Here is a 20884-nt window from a genome sequence, read left to right as displayed (position 1 = left end):
GAGGCATTATGAAGGGATAATATGAGTGTCAATAAGACACAGATGGACCAAGCGAGGACAATGTTGGCACTAAGTGGATGTGGATGGCATTAAGTAGGGTCATTGATGGCACTAAAGAGAAACAGATGGCACTAAGATGGGACATTGCTGGTACTAAGATGGGACACCAATGGCACTGATATTATAAAGTTCGGCGTGTCTGTGCCGGTAGAGGTACTGGACGACACAAAGACTGGAGAAAGAAGGAATGACTGACACTAACAGAAGTATGGAATAGATGGCACTAACAGGGAAGATGGTGGGTATGATGGATGGATTTAAGAAAGAGGCACTGTCAATATGACAGGGAGGAAAGATGTTAGGTTAAGTTAGGTTAGGTTAATGTGGGTTAGAATGATAAGGTATGGATAAGGTTGGGTTGGATTAGGTTAGGTAGAACGATAAGATTTAGGTTGGGTTAGGTTAGGCAGAATGGTAGAGGTATAGGCAGCAGTGAGGGAGAGTAGGGGTGTCTGTGGGAGGGAGGATGGGTGGTGAGGGAGAGTAGGGGTGTCTGTGGGAGGGAGGATGGGTGGTGAGGGAGAGTAGGGGTGTCTGTGGGAGGGAGGATGGGTGGTGAGGGAGAGTAGGGGTGTCTGTGGGAGGGAAAATGGGGGTGAGGGAAAGTAGGGGTGTCTGTTTGAGGGAGGATGGTGGGTGCAGGAGGGAGGGTGCTGGTGGGTAGGGGTGTCGGTGGGAGGGAGGGTGGTGGGAGGTGGGATTAGAAGGAGGGGTGACGATCTCACCTTCAGAAGCGCGGCTGTCATTATGGCCCCCGCGTTAATCATCGGGTTGTGTGGCTTATCTGTAACGAGGACGGGACAAGAGATCAATTCACTCAGGCTCAGACACACCCATACACGTTACTGATCCCAACTTATTATTTTAGTCATAAACATAAGTAATACAGACACACGTAAATGGTGATCCTAAGATAACATTTTAGTCAAGAGTTCAATAAATTTATACAGGAAGACACACGTATCCACAATGTACTCCTTATGCCCTAGATTCTAGGGTATCTCTGGGTATCTTTCTAGGGCCTAGAAAGATACCCAGAGTACCCAAACACGTGACATTCTTTGTGTGAAAAACTATACGTACAAGCCTTCAACTTTACTTCACAAATTCATACACGCAAAATAAACATACATACAAGGATTTATTCGCATTCTTACATACACTTAACAATCTAAAAAATATATCCTGAGTTATCCATACTACAATGGTTAATAATAGTGTACCAAACCAAATCTAACCTAACCTAACCTAACCTAATCTGATGTATATATACTCAAGCTGTACAGTACTTGCACATAATACAACAACAATGTACATAGATTAAATGCAGATACACTCTAGGGTCACTTACACAATTTGGTTAAGTTGAAACTCTTGGTAACTGACACCTACAGTATGCTGTATATGGAGGTGCATCTGTGTGTGTGTGTGTGTGTGTGTGTGTGTGTGTGTGTGTTACACATCTTTACATCAATGTATTTAATCTGATCGTAGGTACTAATGGATATGTGTAAAATCATCCACAGTGGTTTATATGTGTGGGATGGGGGAGGAAAGGTTAAACAATTTTTATCCTCAACATCATACTGGACGTACAATTCAGCCCCCCCCCCCACTCCAACTACATATAAAGCACAATACATGACTAAGACCACTTAGTGACATATACACGACATATACATGTTCATTACATATTACTATAAAATTAAGAAACACTTAATTTGGTAACAAGTTGATTAGGCAAAGCTGTTAATCGTCACGTGTTCTACCACGTGTCTTCATTATACTATACTGGTACAGGCGCCTGCACTTGTACCTGTTACAGTGGCTGGTGCGTCTGGCTACTATTGTGAGGTTCCTTAGGGCTATTCTGGAAGAGGTAATATGATGTAAACAAGCTTAGTTGCCAAATCTCACAAACACGCCAGCCAGTGTACCAGGTATAAGTGCAGGCGACTGTACATAGAGGTAAGGACAAGCAAGTCATTAAAGAAGCACAGCAAAAGTGTTGTTCCTTCTATAGGCTTTCCTGCAATATTCACATATTTCTGTGTAACAAAGACTCGGTTTAATGCTGCATAATTAAGATAATATTGAGAAAGTATATTTCTGTATTCACATTAAATTAGGATTATTATTCTCTCTAACACACACACTTACTTTCTGCACAGTCTATGTACATTTTATACCTGCATTGTCTATATACCTGCTGAATTAATGTAACTTGTATGACGATTTTACTGAATCTCTCTCTCTCACAGATCACAATTTATCTACATACGTAACTAAATATAACCCACAACCCCCACCATAACAACTCTGGGACACAACAATATATATATATATATATATATATATATATATATATATATATATATATATATATATATATATATCACACATTCTACATAATATAAACCTACAGTAAAACAAAAAGTACTGTGGCGTGTTACTGGCCCTATATATATACTGTATAATCCACACTTTGGATACTAACCAGAACACATTATTTCCTTTTCATACTAATAAGTCTTCACTTTTAAGCTATTACAAGTATTACTAGTAGACTATCTCCACTAAACCCTTCACTATGAGAACGCCACTTTAATATTTTATTTGGATAACGACAGACGATTTTATTCAGCTCAGAGGCGACCCCGTACACAAGGGATTAAACAATATATATATTTAATTAAATCAACACATTAACAATCCTGGTAAGAAGACTAATGGAAATCATTAAAAAAAATACCGTGTATTAGAAGGTATATACAAGTATACTGAATCCAATTAATGTATATTATAAAAATTATTGGCTAAGAAAATGGAAAATATTATTAAAATTATGGTATACATGTACTAACTGAACATTGAAAAAAAAAATTATAATAAAAACAAGTTCAGTATATAATAGCTATAGAGGTTACATTAATTTAAATAAGCAAGTACAATATAGTACTGTATATGAAAATCTATGGTTATACTAATTCAAACAAGATAAATAAGTTAAATAAGGAAGTACAAAAAATTCCAGGAAACTACTGTACATTAAAAATAAAAATAAAAATACCAACAGGCATTAACCTAATTCCTCTGATAAACTATATTAACTACAGTAAGCATAATGGAAACAGAAGAAGCAGATATTAAAAATGGAAATTAATGGAATTTTAATAAGTGATGGTGGTAGAACGAGCGTATAGATAGACAAGGGAGACAGTATGTAAAGGAGATACAAAGGGGAAAAGTAAATAATTCAGGGATACAGTATATAGAGGTGCAAAAGGGAGAGAGCAGATAAACAAGGGAGACAGTAGATATAAGAAGTGGGTAGATAAAAAGGGAGACAGTATATAAAGGGAATAAAAAGGGAGACAGTAGATAGAGGCAGTAAACACACTGAAAATAAATAAACGGAAGCTTAATAAGATGACAAATTTTACGATAGCCAAGGGTGAGATAACAAAATAAAATAAACACATAAAAAATGGATAAAGATAACAAAGACGAAGATAAGAAAAATACATAAAGTAGGATAACTACAGGTATATAATTAAGTACATATCACCAGGAATTATTTGTTAATATTGTACTTGCTTGGAGATTATCACAGCGAGCTGTACAGTAACAAGTTCTGTAATATATAAATTACTGTTACAAAATTTGATTTTGAGCTGTAATATACCAGTTAAATATTACGTGTTACTGTACACTCCGATGGTCCACGATGCAAGGAGGTGGTGGTGAAGGGTGTTAGATCAATACTGTACAGGGTGGTTAACAAGTCCCTGTGCACCTAAAATAATTAATATACTAATAGTTATTCCTTATTATACCTATACATTGTTATATATTTTGTTCTACTTACAGAAAATAATGGAAATGGTATCCATTTTTAACATTTACTGTGGACATTAACAATATTTACTGTATAACTAGGAACTTCTATAGTTTACTATTGACAACACAACATACATACAGTATATTGTTACTCACTTTTGATATTTTTCTCTTCTTTTTTTTAGTTCTTTACGGTTATTTGCTATTATTATTCTTATTATTATTATTAGTGTTTTTACTTTTTATTGTTACCTTTATTTTTAATTTAAATTTTTTATTATAAATTGTATTTATTATGAATTATTATTATTATTATTATTATTATTATTATTATTATTATTATTATTATTATTATTACCCTTTCGCCCCTCAGGCCCCGATGTGGGTCAGTGACCTGTGCCCGGGTGGGCTAATACCCGTAAAAAATAAAAATAAAAATAATAAACTAAACAATATAATAATAATTATCGAAGGTGCACATGGATTTTTTGACCATCCCGTACAAGTGGTTTCAATAGTAAACAAACGACAGGGTTTGGCCAAGATGGGAGTTAGTACAATGTTAACCGTAATATTAATAATTTCATTGAAAATCTTGTATTAATTGTGGACCACCTGAAAATTAGCCCCGCTAAGCTTATGTCAACCGATTATTATATACCCTAACACTAAATAGTATATTAGGTTTGGTTAGATCAGCGTTAGGATGTTTAATCTTTAAGGAGAAATAAGCTGGGGCTAATCTTCATGTGATTTCAAACCGTGTACATGGTATCTTATATATAATGTACTATATATGGATGTAAATTATTATATTATACAGAGCATCAACAACAAACTTTACCAGACAAGTAAAATCCCGTAAAAGTGTTATATAAAGTGTGTGTTGGTCTGGGGGAAGCTAAGGAAATCAACTAACATCGGGTACTGGAGGGAGTTGCCAAGTGCTCCCAGCAATACTGTACATCGGTCTCACTATTTGCCTTTTCCCTCTCAATCTGCTTCACTCTTTTTGTCATTCCTCCTGTCTTAAATCATCTATGTACACCGTCTTTAATCCCCAACAGTCTCTTACTCTATTCCCCACATTATTTTCTCTAGCCTTCATTCCTTTCTCAGTTGGTTCTACACATTTTTAAACCAATTCCCAAGTTAGTATTCGTTTACTATATTACCTACAGTATTTCTGAGACAAAGATTATGAATTACGTTTTACCATATTAATTCCTTTAAGTATTAACAAGTTTCTTATCAACAACGAATTTGTCACTCTAGATATTGATACTTTACATTTATATAGTGTCCAACCCATTTAACTGTATATACAGGGCAATCGAAAGAGAAAGTCCATATATTAAATGACTATATTAAAACTATCACTCTTTTTGATGAAGCAATATATCCTAGCGGGGTGAGGTTGTTGATTATATGTAGAAGTCCGAGCACTTTATGGGCTAATGAAATATATATGGAAACCTCGTGTTTCGAAGCCGGATTTGGTAAAACGTTACTCTGATCACTTACGAGGCACGGGTAGTCCCCTATTGGAGGTTCACGGCGCCATAAGCTCGATGAACAGGCTTTGTGTGAACCATAAGCTCAATGAACAGGCTTTGTGTGAAATATAACAAAGTCTAAGACAGCTTTTAGTGTCCTAGTGGTCTAGAGGTAACATTCCCCGGTCACACACATAAGATCGTGGGTTCGAATCCTGGTGGGGTGAGGTTGTTGTATATATATATATATATATATATATATATATATATATATATATATATATATATATATAAACACATTGTTAAGATTATATTATTAGTGTATGTCACTCACCATTAAGATTAAGCTTGAGAAATTTCAAGACAAAATTTGCACGAGTCAACTTGGCCAATTGTTGTGGACCACCTACTTTTGTACAAGAAAAAAGTTTATCATATTTTTCACTCTTATTAAAATTTTGTCGAAATAACAAATAATTTTTATTTTTCCATTTGCAAAGTTGGTCCTCCCAGCAATGTTCCTAAAATTTAAATACATCATAACACCATCAGCAAAAATCACCAGAAATGTTTATATCTTGCAGTTGGTGTCAGTGGCAGTGAAGGCCAAATCTAAAGCCTTGGGTGCAGAATTAGTAGACATAGAGTCAACGAAAAGACTACCCTAATTTTAAATGTACATCAAAATCTGGATATAATTTTTCGATGACCCTGTAAAACACTGTGTGAGGGATAGCTGTTACGTGCATGTTGTTCAAGTTTGATTAGCGAGTCAAACTTGTTAGATTACAAACGGTGATGTCAAGAGCTTCCATGTCAAGCTGTGGCATTTAGAGAGAGGGCCTGAAGTATTGGATGAGAAACACTCCACGTGATGTCCCCTGCTGGATGTGAATGGGCAATGAGATGCGTTAAAGCCTGTATAGTGTGAAACAGTTGTATCAGGAGAAAGTCTTAAGGAAAAGTCTGGAAGTTACGGAGGTAAGTCTTAATAACAGGGATACTGATTTAAGTACTAAATTACAGATACTTCGAGGAAAATTATAATCCAAGAGAGATGTACTGTATATACAAAGTTGTAATGAGAGGAAGTATATGTTGTCATAGAAAAAATAAACGGAAGGTCGCAGTCATCTACTTAGAATGAGAAACAGAGGAATAACATACCTCCTATATTGTAAATGAAGTAAGGAACTCAGATGCAAGTTACAGATGAAGGTAAGATATAAGATTAAGGCCAGTATGGGATATCCTCATGCCAGTGTTATAGTTAGAGGATGAGTTGAAAGAGGTGGTAAGACGATACAGGCTGGAGTGTGAGATCCAGAGGCAAGTGCTGTAGCCCTTAATGTGAGAGGCAAAAGACCACCCTTCCTGCAGTGAGGTATTAAACAGAAGCTGTAGGTGAAGGTGAGAAGACTCTGAGGGATGTGGTCATCTAGTGAAGGACATACTGTTGTAGCCGAGACATAGCTCGTTGTAGTAGCGTCCGGAAGGTTCCATACCAACGTAGGAGTGGACACCCACATCGCTCAGTTCCCCCAGAGCCAGTGCGTAGGTCAGCGCGTAGCTGCAGAGAGAGACCCGCGTTATGCGTTGTCTCTGTTTCCCCGCTTGCGTCAACAACCACTCCTCGTGGAATGACCCAGATGCTTTGTGTCTACGACCTAAGTACTGTATCTTACCTGACCATGCAAGTTCCTAACAATATATTCTACTTTCGTGATGATTCCCATTTTCCTCCTTTCCATTTTGGGTCTTCTGGTAAGGGATGGTGACTTAGACTGAGGAGCCAATAAAACACATACCCGTTACGACATGGTCTGTCAAGCAGGACAAGTACCATGCACACGTTACCCCGGTTACTTACTGTTATAATCGAGGCAAAGCTCATTGAAGTAGCGACCAGACGGCTCCATCCCGATGAAGTTGTGCATGTACTCCGTGCCGTACATGCCCGACACCAAGGCGTAGGTCAAGGGCTTGCTAGTTCCCAGAGAATTAAAGGAGAATTGTAAAACTAAGCAACAAGGGTGCCATCAAGACCAGACGAAAGAATAAAAACCATATACAGCAAAAAAATTAAAGCTGAAACCGACATAAAAGATAACAGGACTTATGAATAAAGTGATAAGAGCTGAAGAAGAAGAAGAAAGGGGGGTTATTCTCTTGCAGTGACCGGTGAGAGTGTAGGTACAAGTCTCCCAGCTGTCACTGTAAACACGTGCATGAGCTCAGAGAAATATGAGGGGGTCACAGCATTACTTTGGGTATGGATGAACATATATTAGCCTACCTTACCATGGGTACCAAAGATTGTCTCACGTCACCAACTACAGTAATATTCACTCATGCCACATGCATTCCTCTCTGTCTTTTTTTTCAGTACCCTTCAGTGACTACTAACTCACCAATAAATATAAGTTATATATGCAATAAATTACATGTAAAAGTTCACTATTTGGTACCTTCAACATTACACGACTTTTCCAAAACGTAAATAAATAAATATAACAAAATAGACATGTAAAAAAGAACACATAAATCAACAAATTAAATAAACAAATCAATATCAGAGAATATTTAAAAAGACTCACTTTACCAAAAAATATAATTCAAAATAAAGTAGAAGATTATAACCGCGTGGCAGGAGAGGGAGAACCCACCTGCAGGACTGGAGAGTGAAGGGAACATTAACGTCGCCCATGGAGTACCTCTGGCCGTCCACTGTACAAATGGAGACGGCCCAGTGCTGAGGATTGGATCGAGCCAACTGGGGGATGTATTGCGCCACCTGAGAACATAAAACACAGGAATTTATTAAAAGATAAGAACTAAAACAGACAATGAGAAGATGAAGATAAATAATATTCTCTGGACATTAGACATGATCCATTAATAAACGAATTTAAAAAAGAAAAACATTAAAAAAAAAGAGAGGATATTTTACTCATTTTAAGTTTATGTACAACCCTCTGACCCGTTGTGTATATGACACTGTATACGGTATATAATTATCTACTTCTTAACCATCCTAACTTTACTTATGGGGTTAAGTTAGGTTAGGTTAGGTATATAATCTTAGGGGAAAATAAGCTGGAGGGGCTAATCTTTAGGTAATCCAAGAATTACAACAAAATGATAGCAAATGACTGGTACCGTGCCATCCGTGTTAGCAAGACAAGAGGCATAGATCTCGTCGATGTGGTGACAGAATCCGCGGAAGTCTGGTATCACGAAGGAGGAGGAGAAAGCCTTCACTACCACCTCCAGGTTCTCAGAGACGATGCTGTGTGGGGAGAAGAAACTCCTGATTCAGTGGCCAGAGGTCTTATGTGGGGTGTAGGTGTGATCATGGTGTGGTCGGAGTGTCATGAGGACAATGTGGAAATGCGGTGTGTGTGTGTGTGTGCATAGTAAATCATACAGTACATTCCATCAAGATCAACAACATTTACAACATAATTATACTACTAAAGCATTAATTTTTTTTTAAAGAAAATTTCTCATCTATAATACTTCAAGATGAAAATTATCTAAAACAAGTAAACAATATATTTTTTTCTTTCTTCGTTTACACACCCCATGAACGACTCGTAGCTGACATTCAAGGCCTCGAGATCAGACGACGCCATACGTTCCTGGACCTTCTTCAGTTTATTCCTCATTTCTTTCAGGCGGGGGTCCGAGTGTCGCATCCCTGTAGCTGTCAGCCCCTGTGGGAGAAGACAACACCAAACATCAGTGTAAGAAATCTCTCTGTAGGTAAAATAACCTTAGAACAAGACGATTTTCTATTCTCTGGCTGAGTGCAAGAAGAGCCAAAGTAATAAAATTCAAATTTTCCGGAGGCAAAGGAATATTTCAATTTCTATTATAAAATCAGCCTTTGGGTATATGTTTACAAAACAAATGCAGATGGAAGCCCTACTAGTGGAGAACTTTGTTAATAGCAGGTCCCTTGTGCAAACGGGAAGAGCAGTACGAATATCATTCAAATGACTTTGGCCCATTTTGCAATAAGGTGAGATGCAGTTTTGAGTACAACAGTACACATTGGCCATTTTTGCAACTAATACTCTGTAACAACGATTATGTGCTTGAGTGTTGTAAGTATTCATAATGTAGGAAATGGACACAAATTTGATATTTCCATTAAAAAATCATTTTCTTAACAAAAATCAGTTAGAACATGATAAAATACTCCGAGTCATCCCTCTAAGGTTTTGTACAAGAGTTGGCTGCCTTCTGATCTATAAGGAAAGAGATCCACGAGCTCCTTCCATTTTTATTTTGTATATTTTGTTCAGATTGTACCCTGTGAACCTGTGAAATCTGCCTTAACCTTCCTGTGTTGTTAAGATTGGCCCTTCTTGGTCTCACAAAAGTAAATCTTTGATATGACATTCGCCCAAGGCACCTTCGCTACTCACAAAACCAATGGAGATAACGACTGGCTCTTATTGCACTAAAAATATTTCACTTAAGACACCGTTACATGGGCCAAAGTCAAAATTGGCTATTTTAGACATTGGTCCTTTTTGCACTCAGCCAGAGTATTGGGGATGTCTCCGAACAGCAAGAATCAGTTAATCAATGTCAAAAGTCTTGATGTTATGGCGTACGTGATGAATCAAGTTAATGTCAACAACAAATGTCTTAAAAAAATACCTGTCAGTACAGAGTCTATATAACACTCACCATGAGGAACTTGCTAATATTGATAGTGAGCTTTTCCTTGTCACCGAACATCTCGAAGAGTCGGTTCTCCACATGGACCAGATGTTGACGCACCAAACTGTAATGCAGAGACGCAGATTGGAAGGGTTGGCTATTTTCCGTCAGCGTTTAATCTTTACTGTATTACTCCCAGCATCACCTACACAAAAGTTTATAAGCATGAGTTTATTATTCACGACTTTTAAAAATAAATATATTAGGCCATTAAACTGACACACTGATAATATGAAGAAACTACAGAGCTTTTCTTCACCATTTTGTAAATCAGAAGGGCTGAGGAATTAACAATAACAGCTATATTCATTCGAGAACAGAAACTCATGCAAATACATTTTTAGCATGTTATCGAGAATAAAGTGAAGGAGAAGTGTTTTGTCGGGAGAGTGGCTGAGGCTTCAAACATTACCGTGTTGTCAGATTGTGTCTTGTTTATGGCTACATCAATTTTCTCCCAATCTTTGCCTCAGCTCAATTCACAAGTGTACAGTAGCTAAAACAACTATCTGTGCATACTTTGTGGGGAAACAATATGAGACCATGGACGATAAAATTTGATATATGAGGGCTGTCACTAGTCACACGTAAAATTTCGGAGCTTATCGACCTCCACCTGCACAGATAGTTGTTTTAGCTACTGTACATGTTTTTTTTTTTTTTTATATGTTCAAAAGTCTCACTCACAAATACAAAGAATGTGACGGAATGACAAATATTAAAGAAAAAAATAGTTAATAAGCAAGACAAAGGGCTATGCTTACCTTTTTCGACCTGCTATCCAACGCTTCATCCTGTACAAGGTGAAAAATTATATATGGAGAGCACCTACTAGTAGTGGTTGTGTTAGTGGTCAGGGTACTGAATCAAAAACATATAACACTGAACTGTATCGTCCAGTAACCAAGCTCCCCTGATTTTTCATAATGGAAAAATTATTAGCCTCGTACGAATAATGGTAATGCTATGGAAACTAACTTCAAAATTATTAAAATGAACACGGTAGCTCTTACGTGTGATTCATCTTTGTGATATTATCTACATATACTTCTGTGATTCATTTCGCGATAACAGAAAGGAGGTACCGTGAGTGATCGGTTTGGGTTCTGCATGAGCCTGTGTATAATATTTACCCAGATACCGGAAATTACATTTTAAGGTTCATTTCAACAACGCTCTGCATGAAAATGAAGAAACATTATGGTACACAGTTAATAAGTGGAAGATAAATACGTCGCCTGTTATTAGAGACGTTCTCAGTTTTGGCAAAGGAGGTTTGTTCACCCATTGTATGGCAGCGTTTAACGAGAGCCTCAGGCGCGAGATCTCAAGTCTCCCTGGAATTTAAAAAAACTGGATATTCCTGTGGTGCAATCTAGTGCATATTGAACTTGGGAGACGCATTAATTATCGTTGTGGATGTCCTGATTTTAGGGAGGGGGAGGAGAATACTGTAATGGATTCATGCTAACCCCCTCCATCACCCTCACTGGCTGCTCTGGGAACACCTGTACAGTATAAAGCACACGGTCGAGCGCACCTGTGAACGACAATGAGTGTTTGTGTTTACTTTAGGTTTCATACCCACGTGAATGTACTCTTGACAATGGGTGATACTAACGGTAGGTGTGGTATATACATCATGCACGCTTGTTAACATTCAACAATTTGGTTTATCCTCATTATTTAAACAAACGTTTAACTGAATACGACCGTCGATAATCCTCAGATACGGATTAACTGGAAGTGGTATCAGGACAATATTATTTTGATCTATTGGGTAAAAACTCATAGTTATATAAATGTTTACCGAGGACACTATATAAGGACATGAATACCACAGGACGCAGTAAATCCACATTCAAAAACTACGTCCAAGTCAACATTGTAATGACCCTTACAACTGGGGCGCCTGAACAACACAACATGAAAACATACCTTTCTGTGTTTTTAAAAGTTGTGGGCTAACCTAGAAACTATTCTCAGCTCTAAGACCTTCCTTACGCTTTAAAGCACATTAATAACAGCATAACAACGACATCACTTGGCACACCACCCAACGTTATTAGTTAATGATAGCTTGTCACTCCCGGCATCACCACAACAAACCTATTCATCACATCTACTAATAAATCATAAACTTACTCCTTGCAGTTATATGATATACTCCTCTGAAGGACCCTTGGCCGTCCGTTGGCGTCGGAGATACTTGACATGGTGGAGACAATCCCAGGTGCAGTCAGCAGTATTCAAATATTACACTAACTCACAACACTCGCTTTGGTTCACAGATTCTTACAACACTGGTTATGCTTTATTTAAGTGATTCGGTCTATGATAATAGTGTCTCAAAAGTATCACTTTCTCGAAGTTTCAATAATGTTGTTGGTACTCAGGAGAGCGGTCCGAACTCAAATTAGGGCTACTCAACGTAAGGGAGGGACACTGGTTGAACATCAGCAGTGAGAAAGGAACCTGAACACGTTGTCCACATCAGGTTTTCTTTACACTTCCTTACAGTTCCACTCGTCTAACATTATCCGTTTGAAATTGCACACAACGAATCACTGCTGGAAAATCAGTGATTGTCGTCAATATATAGTGAAAGCACACCACTGGTAGCCTGGCCTCGACCCTCACCCAGTCGGTGTAGCGTTCAGCCGCTTGGTTGGCCGGGTGCCCAGGCAGCCCAGCACCACGTAATGTCTCACACCTCCACACCCACCCTCGTCTCCACCGCCCTGATTTGGCGACCCGCACGCGCCCTTCTACAGGCATATTTTACACTGCTTACTTCGTTGCCAGAACACTATACCATAGATTATTCCAAGGATAGGGGGAGATTACGTCGTCACCCAGGTGTTGACGCTGCTTTTGGTTAAAGTTTCCCTTCAAGTTTCTCTTTTTTTTCTGAATTGGCCAGTGAATCGCCTAAAATTTACACCATCGCGTTTTCACCCGATAATTAAACACTCCAATGCTAACTGGGGTTAGGTTAGATTATATTAGATTAAGTTAAGTTAGCGTTAGAGTAATTAATCTTCAGAAATGAACGGTCTTTTTTTTTCTTTTTTTTTTGGGGGGGGGGGACTTGAAAATATTTGTGCTCCACTGTATATGCAATGAGCACTTACATATGTTCACAAGTACTTGAAGGTTTCATTATCACTCAGAAAATTGTCCATTAAGAATAACAAGCATAAAAAACAACTGAATGCGGCCATTAACCTAAGAATTAAAATGAAATGAAAATGAAAGTTTACTGTATATATATATATATATATATATATATACCCTGTATTCATAAGAGGTTAAGTTGTTGAATGTCCTGGGTCCGAAGGTTTACGAGACATCCACAATACAACGACGTTATAGCAGCAGTACTAATCAATTCCTTTAAAAAAATACATCGGTTTACATACACACACTCACACACGTCTAATGTTCAAACAGGCAACCCTCACCTAACAAGGCTTATAGTACAGTATTAGCTGTGTTATTCGACTCACCACCCACACAAACCCAACAAACAAGTGTATCTGTTGTTGGGTGACCACAAACACACGCAGGTTTTACGGCCCCAACATAAGCGGCACAACGAGGTCAGTGCCGTGATCAGGAAACCTTGCCACGTGTACAAGAGAACCTCGACTCGTCAGCCTCGATGCCTTTTAGACAACACCAGGCGGGTAACACCAAACGTCTGGAGGAATATTGGTCATCTGCCCCTCGTACGGTTATCACCCCTGTCTGGTGTCACTGACAATAGAAAACCCATTGCAGAAGAAACTCCTCAGCTTCTTGTCTTAATAAATTTGTCATTACTTTTGATATAGATATAATAAGTTTCAGGCTTCACTAAGACAACTGAAACTAACCAGCTTTCGGTTTCAGCCTTTCAATACAGCAACCATGCACGAGAAGCCCAGCTGGCTCTACCACCTCTCGCTAAGCCTCCTCAGAGCTGAATGGAATTAAAAACATTTAGCTTTAAGTCGGTGGATAACTTACATTTATTTCAACAATACGTAAATATACAAAAAGTTGTTTTAAGATGATAAAATAATAACAATATATAACTCGGTATTAACTGCTGTATTCTCTCAGGTTATAAGTCTTAATACACAAGGAATGGTAACTCTTCTACACATTTCCTATGGTGATAAACTTTGTCCCTCCGTCACGAGGTTCTTCGCCTCAGTGCAGCAATGCTCTTGGCTGATGTTATCTACCTTAAAACAATCGAGACAATGTCGCTCCCGTGTCTATTTTTATCTGGGTTGCTTCTCCTAGTTACAGTAACCATCTAAATCCTCCTGAGTGTGTTCTGGGTGGTAAGTGGATGTGTATTTGGTCTTTGCTTTCTGGCCTCCAGCTTCGTCAATATGAGGGTCAACAGAACTACTTGGCAGCCTATGCATCTGTAGAGTTTGTATACAGAATTTATCTGATTTCATGAGTTAAAAATGAACCTGCTGAACAACACTGTGGTTACTACGAGTGACACCGTCACTTCACTTTAACAATTTAACCTCATGTTGCATGCATTTGGTTGTCTGGGCAATGTCCTCCAGACCTCTGACTTGTTATTATATGAATCCTAGCTATCTACCATACCAAACCATAGCAACTTACCTTTCCTTAGAGCATACTGACACATCTCGGCAGTGAATTTGTTTCTTACCAATAGATTTAACAAAAAATATAATTATCTATCTGAGTGAGCATGAAACTTCCTCTTCATTTTTACTTCAATTAATAATATACTAATCCACAACAGGTAAAATTACTCTTCCCACCTGGCGCTCTTCTTGACACAACACCTTCAAACATTTTGTATGTAATCTCTGCATCTGGTAGTGTCTCCTTACGTGTTTTCTGCATGTTGGGTCGCTGTCAAGGCGAGATTCTTCTTAATTCAATATTGATAAGTTCTTTTCAGTCTAACCTACCCAATGTTACTTCAGTTTCTTAACCCGAAAACCCAATGTTTTGCGCTTCACTGTGAAACTAACTCATTCTTCTTCTTTTTTCGTGCTAGTTGTATATCCTTGACATTACTGAGTCTGACCTGCTCCCGAGTAACACGTGTGTGACATAGATATTAGGGTGGACACACACACACACACACACACACACACACACACACACACACACACACACACACACACACACACACTTCAGGAAATCCCACCATTTGTTTTATTTTCCCAAACTCTCAACAGTACCACACATCCATAGTTTAACAAACACGAATATTTCAACTCATTCAAATTACCAAATATGTGATGTCTTACGTAGCCTTATAATTTTTTTCCATATTTCCACTGTCCTGGCCAAGGCAAGTTCCCTTAATATTTCTGAAATGTACATACAGTATCAAATTCAAGTGTACTAACAACAATCATACTCGTTCGGTTGATAATTACTGACATAAGCGAATTTCATAATTATATACAGTATAGTTATTCTCAAAAAAAATCCAATAATAGTCTATATGTTTATGGCGACACAAAAATAATCTGGAAAATTCCTGCCAAAACTTGTACAACTAGTCATCACGAATTTCAATAAGTTGTCTTTGGCTTATTTAAATTAACTTCGTGGATAGTGTACAGTACTCCTCCAACCCTGGCAAATGACCCACTTTAAAATACAATGTTGCGGTTCTCTCGGTCAACATAAATGCAGCCAAGAGTATTTACGACGCACCGCCTTTGTACTATCCGCCTGTTGACGTTTAGTTGATGCTAACGAGAAATAAAAGGACAAACGTTGCCCACCCGCACGCCAGCTGACGAGAGCCTAGCAGCTGTTCTCGTCGGAAACGGCTGATGAACTTCTTGCTCTTTTTTAAACGGTAGCTGGACCATTTGCGATTTGCTCAACTTCTAAAATTTAGGAAACTTTTCATTGTCATGTATTGTACAGTGGAAAATTTATCTGGCACCCGTATATGATGAAAACTTTGAACTTCATATTTCAGATGTCAAGAATAAATAGTGAAGTATAAAAATTTATTTTAGTTTCAGGAAAGTATAATATAATTTGCACCGTGGGGAGCTTGTGACTCAATACTTGCTGGTGACTGGCTGTATCGAGCATCCAAATATGTTATGATTTGGAGTCTATTTGGACATCATCATCATTTGTCAATCCAGTCAAGTTCCTATTATAACATACGCCAATGATAACAGCTCTAACAAATTCGACAAAATAACACACACCAATAATAACAGCTCCACACGTTCAACGAAATAACCACATGCTATACTAGGCTCGGAGTTTCACAACCCTCGTCTTCCCTTCTATGGGCTATATATAAGTTCATACACACACACACACACACACACTGACGCAGAAGCATAATGGGTCTGACTCAAGCATCCTTTTAGAATTAGCAGCATGACTTGTCAGTATAATGATAGCTGCTCGTCACAAGTATTTTCAGAAGTTAACATGACATTTCCGAAAACAAAACCATAACATATATACTTTGAGGGTTGTGTGAAATATGGTGGCAAGAATAATTAACCTTCAGCTGCTATACTTCCTTCTCCAAGGATTACGTATTATTTCCCTAACATGTTCGCTATCAGAAGCTTCCCCTAAGATACGAAGTGTATTTCTTAACAAAATAACGTATATTCAGTATATCTAATCAGTATAAATTAACTCTGATTAGCAAATGGTTTCCTAATGACAAACCTGAATAACTAACTCGCATTACTCAGATCTAAAGTCACCAACACTTCACTATGCTTAAAGCAATTTCATCCTGATTAGCACTGTGCATAATGTACACAAGGTTTGTAAACAGTGCGAAAGGACGTTACAGAAATAGTGTTTTCTATTTAGCAGCGTTCAATAAACTGTAAAAATAAACCGCAAATGCGTTCACAATGTTATTTCAAGTTTTGACCTAATTATTGAACAGAAAATATCCTCACGTAAAGAATACACTGCGTGTTATCGACGGAAATTGAATTCTAGGGTTTTCTACAACACGTGGATTGCTCTGTTGACACACTATAAGACACCAAGATTAATATTCCCCCATGTACAGGTAATGTTCCGAAAAATGTCCAATTTAATGGCATTGAAATTATTGAACAATACGAACCGCTGCTGAGTGACCTGCTGTACATGAGTCCCGGGCACCTAAATCTAAACATATGGTCATAATACAAGGTTAATTGTGGTGCAGAGGACAAGGGATAGTTACGTAACCGAGTAAAAAATAAATTGTCAAAACTCGCCTTCTTTTTCTGACTGATGCAGTAATAGTTAACCTAAATATTTCATGTTTCATAGTGGTGACCCAAATTTTCACTTGCTACATAATAACATTATCTCTACTGACTTACTGTAGTGTGGAGTTTCCCCTATATTGTACAGCATTGCTAAACTAGAATATGAGTTCAAAGATCTTAGTTGTTGAAACGTAGTAATATTATAAACCCACAACTGTACATCAACAGTTACCCCCATGACTGTCTCAATCAAACTTTACGATGACGAATTCGGTGTTTCATGGATATATTTATGGTAATATTCATGTCACATCTCAAGCCAGAAGAATGAGCATCACTGGCCTTGAGTCAGCTTCTGGGGGGTTGAATAATGTTCTCTGAGGCGCCAAAGGTCTGAGGGGACATTGAGCAATAACTAAGAATAGTTCACTCACTATGCGAGTACGGCACTAATAAATATTTACCCTCATTGAAGTTGGTTCCCAGTGCACTGTACTTGAGGCTCACCACGTGGTGTGCGCGTACGTACATTCCAAGGATAAAGAGCTTGGCACCAAACACGTCTGTTTTTTTTTCTCACGAGGAAAAATCGTAAACCGAGGCATTTATGACGGAGAAAACAGACAAAATTAGAAACGTAATAAGATTCGCTATTATTAAAATCACAATTAATTAGGTAAAGTCTTCCCCAACTACTCGGATAACTTGCAGTCTCTGTCGCCTTCACAACCTAGCTGGTGTCTTACCCGCGCCACGCCCACACGGTCCAACGTAAAATCTAAGCCTCTCCCAGTTAACATATTGGATCATGAGTTGTAATTATCCTACATTAATATTTAATAGATTTCAGTAGGTGCTAATGATAATCTGATTATAAATATAAGCAATGATTGTAAAAAAAAATAATTACCAACAACGTACAGTAGAGTGAAGGTATATTTTTTTCCTGTGAATAAATGATCAATTTCCTAATTTCATCTTGATCTTTCCACCAGAAATATTGCAAGAGTAATAATATTTTACTCGAAATTGTTGAAATATTGTAGATAATCATGACAAAAGATGATTTTATTAGGGAACAAATCTTGATCACACAAGCGGCTTAATGCAAATCAAAATATTATATTGCAGAAATGAACTTAATATAACCCAACTTTAAAACGAAAGCATGTTGACAGATAAGAGTGAATGTTAAATGTGATGATGAAAGCAATTTAAAAATCACGCGACGTTCTTAATATGAAATTTGCACAAGCATTTTAATATTATACAATTATTTTGAAACTGCATAAAATATTCGAGAAAGATTCGCCTCTAGCTTAATTTTGTACACGAAGAAACAAGAAAGTAGAGGAGGAAATAATTAGGGTAATGATAGATTAATGGGAGACGGACAGCTCACCAGCGGAGTAACTGTACACAAAGGGAGGCAGCCACAACAGTTGGGGTTTTTGCCACGAATGTAGGAAAAAATCACAGGAGTCACAAACCTAACCTAACCTTAACCTAAATTTATTTCGGCTACAGGAAAAGGCATCTATATTAGGGTGTGTCATACGGAGGCGAATTTTTGTTTTTTGAGTTTGAAAAATCGGCCCATGGTATTAATGATGTAGTTCTATGTGCAGAATCATGTGATATCTTCAGATTTGAAAAGTTTTTATTTTTTGCTAGGTAAATTTTAACTTGAAATCTTATGAAAATTCAGTATTCCCACCCTTTTACCAACACCACTAAATAGCTTATTTAAAGTAAAGTAAATGTATCAGGTTAATTTATTAGGATGAAAATGATCCAGAATAGTGAAACGAATGATCTTGACACATTTATTAAATTTAATATTCCTTTAGAAAACAAAATCATCAAATACAAAAACCGGTTTTACTACTACGACCCGGTGTTGCTGCACACCATAGAGAACATGTCTTTCTTGCTTCTGTTTCTACTCATCACCTCCCTGCTGACCACCTGAGCTCGGATGTAGCCTTCCCTCCTCTCCTGGCTGTACACGTGACTGCTGGCCTCGCTCACTTGCTGTACACAACGCTCTATACTCTGGGTGTGCGAGGGCCAGGCAGGGACATGCATGGGGTTGTCCAGGAAAGCTCTGACTTGAACATTGGCGAGGCTGCAGGTAAGAGGGGGCTCACTGCCAGCCTGGATGTTATCCAGATCTATGAGATCAGTGAGGGTCTTGGCACCTAGATTGACTTCAGGAGTTTTCCTGACCCTGAAGGAATCGTCACCAACTGATTCGTCATGCCCAGATCCTCTCATAAGTCTCATATCCAAGATCTTTTTGACTGCCACTCTTCTCTCCTCCTCATCCTTACTGCAGAGCATTGTCTGCAGAACTGCCTCGGGATGAGCATACCAGGAAGATCTCCTCACAGTCTGCTCCACAATCTGAACAACCTTCCTTGGCTGACTCCTCAGGAGCTCAAGCTGGAAGAGAACATGCCTCGGACCTTCGGAGAACGATGACTTGACCTTGGTGTTGAACCAATTTGGCAAGTAGACACTCACGATGAATTGGACAATAAGTCTCAGGTTGTGAAGCTGGTTCCCTTTCAGTTTATGATGAGCGACCCAAATTCTGCAGAACCTGAGAGCCGTTGTGAGCCACCTAGAATGTGAGACTGGACCTATCTGCAGGTAAGCAAGTCTATCAGGCATGACCCCAGTTTTGATGGCACTGCAAATCATGTAACCATAGTACTGGTCAGTACTCAGGTCGTCAATGACAGTATGTGCAAGCTCAACGAGTGGAGGGCCAACTGTGATTTTTTCAAAGCTCGGATTTATTTCTAACTCAGTGGCAGAGTCCAGCATCTTGCCAAGAGGACCAGACCATCTGTTGTTTGAAAGAGTCTTGCCATCCAGCTCCTGGATCAGATGTCTGAGTGGCAACTCGTTGGTGTGGAGGTCACAAACAATCCAGACCAGCTTCCTCCCAATCTTCCGCTCTATCCACTGTATGACCCCCCCTTGCCACCCTGTGTTCGTGTTGGTGCTGTCCCCTCCAATGGCCTGCAGGGTCTGGTCTACGTTCCTCTCTCTGAGCCAGTTCACAATGTTATCTGCCACTATCTCAGCTGGTTTCCTGATGTCATCTTTCTCTGGAGTGAAATGCCACAAATACTTCCCTCCTGGTTCACTGCAGCAGGAGTAGTGTTCCTCCTTCACCATGGCAGGGAACAACTTGTCAGAATCTCCAACTTTCATGAACACTTTAGTGTCATCCCTTCTCCCATCAAAGAACAAACAATTGATTCCATTTTCTCTTATCCCCTTATCAAACTCCTCTTCTAGGTTACTGACAAGTTTCTCCTGAGCTCTCCTTACTTTGTTATGATCTATCACCAGGTGAACATCATCAAGTGTTATCAAACCACCGTCAATCCAGGCAGCTGTTGCTATCTCTGCAGTTTCTCTGAGACCAGTGTGGTGTCGCATGCTGGCCAGAGCTATGCTCGGGATATCTTTCCTATTTCGAATCTT

The 20884-nt window shown here is 38.5% G+C and overlaps 1 protein-coding gene across 7 annotated transcripts in view; it reads right to left on the bottom strand.

The window, feature by feature from the left end:
* LOC121878684 (glutaminase liver isoform, mitochondrial-like) overlaps positions 1-20884 on the bottom strand; it is a 43097-nt gene that overhangs the window by 6833 nt on the left and 15380 nt on the right. For 5 of the 7 annotated variants that reach the window (XM_042385019.1, XM_042385022.1, XM_042385018.1 and 2 more), the window contains 7 exons: positions 10895-10924; positions 10098-10194; positions 8979-9112; positions 8556-8685; positions 8063-8190; positions 7267-7382; positions 786-844 (listed from right to left, as the gene is read on the bottom strand). In XM_042385019.1, the coding sequence (XP_042240953.1) occupies positions 786-844; positions 7267-7382; positions 8063-8190; positions 8556-8685; positions 8979-9112; positions 10098-10194; positions 10895-10924 (694 nt within the window). The remainder of the gene's footprint in view (positions 1-785; positions 845-7266; positions 7383-8062; positions 8191-8555; positions 8686-8978; positions 9113-10097; positions 10195-10894; positions 10925-20884) is intronic. The other 2 variants (XM_042385023.1, XM_042385020.1) reach the window with 1 other exon arrangement.

The sequence above is a fragment of the Homarus americanus genome, unplaced genomic scaffold (assembly GCF_018991925.1).
Source record: "Homarus americanus isolate GMGI-L3 unplaced genomic scaffold, GMGI_Hamer_2.0 scaffold23518, whole genome shotgun sequence".
NCBI lineage: Eukaryota > Metazoa > Arthropoda > Malacostraca > Decapoda > Nephropidae > Homarus > Homarus americanus.
The sequence above is the reverse complement of the archived record's forward strand: the minus strand, read 5'-3'. Positions and strand labels throughout refer to the sequence as shown.